This window comes from Malurus melanocephalus, unplaced genomic scaffold (genome assembly GCF_030028575.1).
Source record: "Malurus melanocephalus ecotype Western Australia unplaced genomic scaffold, MMel_1.1 scaffold_885, whole genome shotgun sequence".
In the NCBI taxonomy this organism is placed as follows: Eukaryota; Metazoa; Chordata; class Aves; order Passeriformes; family Maluridae; genus Malurus; species Malurus melanocephalus.
The window spans coordinates 157,121-165,152 of NW_026624117.1; the positions used below are offsets into that span (position 1 = coordinate 157,121).

General features: G+C 47.3%; 1 protein-coding gene across 1 annotated transcript; it reads right to left on the reverse strand.

The window, feature by feature from the left end:
- Positions 1-1,997: 1,997 nt before the first annotated feature.
- Positions 1,998-7,369, reverse strand: LOC130585403 (keratin, type I cytoskeletal 13-like). The gene is made up of 8 exons (XM_057385879.1): positions 6,797-7,369; positions 5,551-5,633; positions 4,858-5,014; positions 4,318-4,479; positions 3,739-3,864; positions 3,355-3,581; positions 2,778-2,893; positions 1,998-2,293 (listed from the first exon to the last, which is right to left on the reverse strand). The coding sequence occupies exons 1-8, from the start codon at positions 7,283-7,285 to the stop codon at positions 2,268-2,270; spliced, it is 1,386 nt and encodes a 461-aa protein (XP_057241862.1). The 5' UTR covers positions 7,286-7,369; the 3' UTR covers positions 1,998-2,267.
- Positions 7,370-8,032: the final 663 nt, after the last annotated feature.

Genomic DNA, 8,032 nt, shown 5'->3' on the forward strand with positions numbered 1-8,032 from the left:
AGGCAAAATGCGCCGGGATCCCTCGGCGTGGAGGGCGCAGGGCTCGGTGGCACAGAGGGAGCAATGCCCACCCTACTGCAGGGCAAGGGGGCCCGGACAGGGCGGAAATTGCTGTAGCTTGTGGATCAATGCATTTTTATATCATATTATTTCAATAATTTATCATTGTTCTTCTGTTGAATAGGCTAACAGCAACTGCTTCCACTTAGCCACAGTCAGGGTTAGCGTCTGCACTAACCCGGTGTCTCTGAGCCTCTTAGGAAAGCGTGAGCCCCGCTTTTTATTTGGGCCTCAGGTTTGCACACCAGGGGCTGAGCAGGGACAGGACAGGCCAGGCCAGGGGCTCGGGATCAGGACACACACAGATCAGGGTTTGCTTTGGATCTTCAGGCTGGGAACAGCTGACACCCGATGGCGAAAGCTGCGAAGTGCCAGGATTTCCCAGGCGCTTTCTCCATTTCCTTGTTCTTCAGCACAAGAATTTTCACGTCAGTCAGGATTACTAATTATTTCAGCTGCTCTTAAATTTTTATGTGACTTTAAATGAGAAATACAGTGCCAATGGCAAACTTCTGCTCCAGACTCCATCCAAACTGGGCAGTTTTTGGATCGGCCAGTTTTACCCCATATTCTCAGGCATGTTCAATCTCTCTGTCCTCTGAAAAAAAAAAAAAAAAAAAAAAAAAAAAAAAAAAACAAACAAACAAACAAAAAATCCAAAAGAAAACAAAACCAACCCAGTAGAAATATTTTAAATTTCTTTTTCCTCTGGGAAAAACAAACAACCAAAACCCAACCCAGTATAGATATTTTCGCAGGTGCTTCGGGTTGGTATTTGATTATTTGGTACRATGGAGCAGAAGGTGAAAACTCAGATGCCAAATTCCCAGGATTTTAGTTTCGATGAGGATGTGCCTCTCGCTGCCGGAGGATCTGATTCACGCTGCTCTGCTGGCAGGAGCGAGCAGCAGCTCCGGGAGCGCCCGTCCCCGCCGCCTCCCGGCCGCCAGGGATCACTCTTGTCCCTTCTCCGCTTCCTCACAACCAAAATTCCGCCCTCCTCTTGCCCCGTCCCGTCTCCCAGATTAGTGCAGCCACAAATCGGCCAGAGCAGAGGCAGAAATTATCTTYTGTACGTGTSTGGCACAGTCAGRAGCGGGGCTTGRGRAAWKRAWTTWWYTTTWWKKTTYMAAWTTTTTTTWAATTTCTCAGCAAAGGAGGCCAARATATTTGACACGTGTTTGGGTGTGAGACATCTTTGTACCGTGTCACATAAGGTAYAAACACGGCTTCCAGGCCATCATCTCTTTCCGTCCTGTGGGTGTCTCTGCACAGCTGTGGATGTCTGAAGAGCAGAGGAGGCTGTGGSATCATTTGCCATCTCAGCACCTCCTGGTCTGCTGACAGGACCCAGAACAAGGGGCACTGTCCTTGCCCTCCCCGGGCAGTGGTTTGGCACAGAGGAGGTGAGATTCACTCAGCCGAGGGGCAGCACCACTCAGACCCTCACACTGCACGAATCCAGGAGAAGGTGGGACCAGGAGACACCTACTGAGATGTGACAGACATCACACTCCCCAGCACCAGTGCAYCTCCCAGTTTAACACCTGACACATCTGGAGAGCAGCTGGAGATGTGCAGCAGAGATGGCTGCTGAGGTGGTAGCTTTGTGTGGGCACCCACCAAGCTGAGCCATGGCAGAGACATTTCTGTCTCTGCTCTTTCACTGTCCCTGTTCTTTCACTGATGAGCTCCAGCTCTGCTGGCCTGTCTGACTCCTCCCATGTCACACAGGAATAGATGTCACACATCTGCCTCAGGCTGTGACAGCAACGAGGAGCTGGACAAGACCTGCCAGACCAGTGGGGCCATTCTCTGACTCCCTCTGGCAAAGCAGCTTTGTTCCCAGTACAGGATAATCCTGACCAGTTTAGGTGCCCCTTGTTCATGGATCAGCACCTGGTGTTCTAAAGGAACTCAATTTCAGACACAGGTACTTGATTGCATCAGGCAAAAGCAAAGTTTTATTAGAGACAATTTTCACCAGCAGGTACATAAGYGACCTGACTAACTCAGGTAACTTCTAGCAGTTACAGCATTGCAGAACAAAAGAGCAGAACAGAGGAGGTGGCACCTGACACCTCCTTTAGCTACGTGGCCAAGCATCGCTGAGTTACTTCTACTTTCTCTGCACAGAGGGTGCAGTGGACACGGAGTGTTCCTGGGTAGTCTGTGGGTTTCCCTGTCACCTTCCAGTCCGTTCCTCCTTAATCACAAATTCTCCTGCAGGTCACTGGAGAGAAAACACAGCAGCATTATTTGATTGGAACACAAGGAATYGACATTGGATCTGTGTGGTATTCCCTTCTGGAATGTACTGCTAAGCTGGAGAACTTGGCAGGAACCCAGGAAACCCAAGAAATTCCCTAAATAATTTGCTTTAATGGCAATTTTCACTTGTAAGCTTAAAGATTTACCCTTGTTTTCACTCTTTCCAGACTCTTTTGCTAAGTTTTGGCTGTTGTCTTCTTTACTCCTTCTTCCAGCTCTTCCATTCATGCCTTATTTCCCTGGCCTTCTCCTCTGCATTCTACCACTCCCTTTTGTCTCCCATTTGCTTCCTGCACCCTGTGTTCAGTCCAAGCTCTCTTTAAACCTATTTTTTAGTGACACCACCCCTGCAGCACAGTGACTGTCTAGGAATGTTCTGTCTCCTGTCCTCAGTTCACAAGGGAATGAACAGAGCAGTTTGCCTTTGGTGAAGACACGGTCCTTACTTTGTATGTCTCCGGCCTTGCAGGGTGGGACCTGGGGCTGGCAGTGGGCAGCTGAAGTTGTGTAGGTGTGGCTCGTCCTAATGACCCCTCCACCGGTTCCGATTCCTCCTCCGTGACTGGTGGGGTAAATTTGGTGAGAGAAACAGGGAAATTTAGGACTTTACATGTCACTGCTGGCTGACTACACAAAACAAAGTCACAAACTATTGCCTTTATAAGGGTTACGGTATTTTACATTACATTTTCTTTCACAGTTTCTTTGCATTTGTGCTCCCCTTGGCACGCAGAGTTCTCACCCATCTCACTACAGAAAAGGGACTGTCACCAATGCTGACATAATGCCACGAATGACAGTGTTGTCACCACAGTTAACAGATTTAGTGCTCTGCTTTACAGATCCCAGTGACTGACATTTAGTTCTGACTGAAATGTTCATCACAAGGAAGTTGYTCACAAGGCAGCATTTTCATCTCAGAGAAAGCCTTAAGAAGGACTAAAGATCAGGTTGGATCCCCAATTTGTGACACAGATCCTTGATATTTTCATTTATTCTCTGTGGATCTGGAGAGGTACTTACATGAGGTCCTGCTGTCCTCCTTCCAACAAGCACCGGTAGGTCTGGATCTCCTGCTCCAGGCGGCACTTGACGTCCAGTAAGGTTTTGTACTCTTGGTTCTGGCACTCTATTTCTGCTCTTATTTCAGCCAACTGCTGCTCCACGCACGTGATCTGGTTCTGTAGATCACCCAGGAGGGTGTTGTACTGGCACTCAGTTTCAGCAAGAGATGATTCCAAGTTGTTTCTCTGATAAGACAAGCAGAAAAAATAACAGTCATGTAAGTGTCACCCTTGAGTTTGTTATTTCCATTCCAAAAATGAATGAGCCATTCACCACCATCATGCTGTTCATGCTGAGAAATCCAGCAGTGACCATTCGGAGCTGAGTCAGCTCATCACCCACCTGGCTGAGCTGAGCTTGGAGATCGATTTCCAGGGCTTGCAATTGGCGTCTCAGTTCAGTCACTTGGTTGTTGCACGTCTCCACCTCCTGACCGCTTGTAATAACCTCCCGATTCACCTCCTCAATCTGAAATCACCAGCATAAAAAACTTCAGGGAATATCTGGGAACACTGGAGTTGCTTTTACAGGAGCAGAACATGGTGAGTGTTCAGTGAAAGCAAACATGGAGCAGGGCAGGTTCTCTGGCACAGGGCGTTCCCCACCAGCTCCACTGCTTGTTGGTTTTACAAATCCCATTAACCTCRTGGCCATTAAATCTCTTTAATCCAAATGTTGAACATCTCTGTTCCAACAACACACCACAAGGCCTTGTGGCAAATGCTGCTGTTCCAGATGGGATATTACAAACTGGTCAGACAGGCCTGTGGTTCCCGTGGAACACAGGGTGTAATGAGTGCTGCTCTTGGGCTTCACTGAGAAGGAAGAACTGCTTATTTTCTCCATATCTGGTCTCTGAAAGACTCCTGAGCCYGGGGCTGTGTGTGTGAGTCTGGTTTGCAGCACAAGTGTGTCACTTACCTTGCACTCGTACCAATCCTCGACTTCCTTGCGGTTGCGCGCTATCAGTGTTTCATACTGGCATCTCAAATCCTCCAGGATTTGCCTGAGATCTGGTCCAGGGCAGGCATTGACCTCCACACTCACATCTCCAGTTGATTGTTTCCTCAGACAGCACATTTCCTGGAAATAAATCCCAGATCAGACCATACCAACCTTTGGAAGGCAGCACAGAAGAGCAGAGCTCAGTGGCCAAGAACTGCCTTCCCTCCCTGTGAGAGTTTCCTCCCTGCTGTGGCTGTGAAGGGCACTGGAGGATGGTGCAAGTGTTTTCCCAACAAATCTGTTGGCTAATTTCTTTCTTCATCCACTGGAGTCAGCAGAAACTTTCCCCACTCTGGCACTCCCAGGGTCAGCACAGCCCCGGGAGCAGCAGCTGCCCCTGCCCTCCTGAGACAGAGGGGTCTGAGCCCTCAAAGTGGATAATCTTTTAAATTCCAAGCACAGTGGCAAAGTTTTCTGCCAGGGCCATCATGCTCGTAGGGTCAGGGCAGGACCTACCTCCTCGTGGTTCTTCTTCAGGCAGCAGAGCTCCTCCCGCAGCGACTCCAGCTGTGCCTCCAGGTCAGACCTGCACAGTGTCAGCTGGTCCAGCACCTGACGCAGCCCGTTGATGTCGGCCTCCACGCTCTGGCGCAGGGCCAGCTCCGTCTCGTACCTGGGTTGTGCCAGAAAACACAGATTCAGGATGGGAATAGCCCACATGGGCTCTATTTGTACCAAAATCTCCTCTCCCAGCTCCCTGCTTTGACCTGTATTTTGCTGTCCAAGCTGAATGCACCGTATCTTGGATTTCTGCACCACATCATGTCTGTTATGGGAAAGCTTTTATTCCTCTGCTTTCTGGTTTGTTTGGTTTTTTTTTTCCCTGCTCCTGCTCACTGTATATTTGGTATCACTTATTCAGCTGCATTTCTGCTTTGTTGATCCCATCTGCACTGGTCTGAGGTGCTAATGGGCCACTCCCTGAGGTGTCCGTCCCCAGCCTCACCACAAACGCTGTTGCTAAATTTTTTACCCAAGAACACTAATTAAGGTMGGGCTGGTGACCAGGAGCAAAATGCCTTTCATCATCCTGCCCTACCGCAGAGGAGTGGGGAGACGTGTCTGGAGCCTCTGTAATTAATGCTCTGAGGTTCCAGGGAGGTGCAAAGGAGCAGGGGGGAGGCAGCAGGTTCAGAGAGGGGCACTCACTTCACGCGGAAGTCATCAGCAGCCATCCTGCTGTTATCAATGTCCAGGATGATCTTGTTGTTATCAATGGTTGCGCAGACAATCTGGAAAACAGCAGACCATGAGAGATGTCTCCTTCTCTCCTGTTCTACTCTATAGATCTTTCTGCATTGCAGTTAGATAGTAACTCTTCACAATTCCCATTTTCTTTCAACTCCTGACTTAATTAAGCTAGTCCCTTGAGCAGAGGAGTGAAGAAGGTGGCTTTGCCTCCTTTACTCACAGTCAGTAAAGAGATCAACCATGTTGAGTTGGGAATTAAAGAGCTGGGAGATGGGAATTCCCAGTTTTGAGATCTGAAAGCAAGTTCCAAAGATGCTTCAYAGTCAACCTAAGAACCTTCCTTAAGATACCAAATCTCAGCTGGCATTCAAGCTGGCATGTTCTGAGCTTCAAACTTAAGGACCTTCAGGGAAGATGGTGGGAAAGCGTCTTTAAGCCTTAGGATCAGCCATAATTTTCATTTTGGACTTATTAATATCAGGCTGTTTCTGCTACTGTGACAATCAGTTTCAAATCTCAGTTTTTTTCACTGAGGATATATAACATTTCATTTCATAAAGCATTCAATGTGTATGTTTTTGATTGTTCCATAGTTCCYTTTGCTTTTCCTGTGGCKCTSACACCACTACATTTCCTCAGAGCAYRWTGGTAATACCACATTTACAGCTGTACAGCYAAAACACAATGTACCAAAGCATCCTTTTCCTTTTTCTGACCATTCTCCCACCCATATCACCTTGTGGCACCCATCCTTGATGTGCCACACCCTCAGCAATGTCATAGGGGAATTTGCCAGAATTTCTKTTTGCAAAGACATTCAGAAGTGCCAGAGTTCTCTCTGACAACTGCAGTAGGTTCTAAACACAAATTCATCAATAGGATTCCAATAGGGGGAGAACAACCCAGAAATTTTACAGCAAGCTTTCAACAGGGGAGAAAGAACACAGAAATTTAACAGTAAGTTTTCAAAAGGGGAGGAACAACTCAGAAATTTAGCTGTAAGTTTTAAAAAGAGGAGGAACAACACAGAAATTTAGCAGTAAGTTTTAAAAAGGGGAGGAACTACACAGAAATTTAACATTAAGTTTTCAAAAGGGGAGGAACAACCCAGAAATTTACCAGTAAGTTTTCAAAAGGGGGGGGACAACCCAGAAATTTAACAGTAAGCTTTCAAAAGTGGAGGAACAAGCCGAGGGGGCATTACCTGGTTCTGAAGATCTTCAATCTCTTTGTAGTAGCAGCTGTAGTCGCGGGGCTCRCAGGAGAGGCCCTGTGCCGCGTACCACTCTCTGATCCTGCACTCCAGCTCAGCATTCTCCTTCTCCAAGCACTTCACCTTGTCCAGGTAGGAAGCCAGGCGGTCGTTGAGGTTTTGCATGGTGACTTTCTCATCGCAGGATGAAAGCAAGCACTCGCCACCAAGACCACCAACAACCACACCRCCTCCGAGGCCAAAGCCGAGGCCGTTGCCATAGCAGTTGCCACCTCCATAGCTCCCACCAGCCAAGCTACCAACACTCAGGCCCCCTCCATAATTCACTCCACCGCAGTAACTCCTTCCAGAAAAACCTCTGCAACTGCCCATGCCAAAGGAAGAAATCCGTGCTCCACCACCACCACCAATGATACAGCTGCCACCACTGCTCCTGCCTTTGCTAGACATAGTAATAGACTCCTTAACGTTGCAACTCATGGCGACAGGGGCTGGAAACACAAGCAGAAGCCCAAAGCAAGATGCACAGCTTGATACGAAATCAGACTGCGAGCTGTGCGTGGCCGCCAATCCCTATTTATACCTTCCACAGTGGGTGTCACCACCACGTCTTCTTCCCATAAGGCTGGCTACTCCAGCCAATGGTGCCAAGAATAATTTCTCAAAGGGAAGTTTCCTTTCAAGGAGCCCGGTAGACAAGGAAGATACTTTACATGTCTCTTGCTAATTTCAAAAATACATTAGCAATAATGTTTTATGAATCATCGGCTTTTTGTTTGTGATGCAAACTTACAGCATTAAGCCAGGAAAAACACTGTCCTAAATTACATACCAGGAAGAAATCATTAAAGGTTATTGCATCAAAGAGCTCTTTATCTCTCATTAATTTATTTTCATTTTATTTTGAGTTGAATAAGCAGTTTTCATGCAAGGTGCTGAGGTTGGAATATGCRAGATGAAAAAGAAAGAAGAAATACTAAGTTTGCTTTTCGAATGATGTATGAGGAGTGATGTAAGAACTCTGGAAAGATCAGAGACACAGAGATTAACCTTTAAATCACTCCACTGGCAAAATGACAAATCTGAAACCCTCTGCTGYGAGACAAGTGAGACTGAAGAGGGATCTCTTAATAGACAGGGATAAAAAGGTTCTTCATATATGATTGTGGCTCTCCAGTAATTCACAAAGGATTTGTTTCATTATGTGGAGAGTGTAAAGGAAGGTAA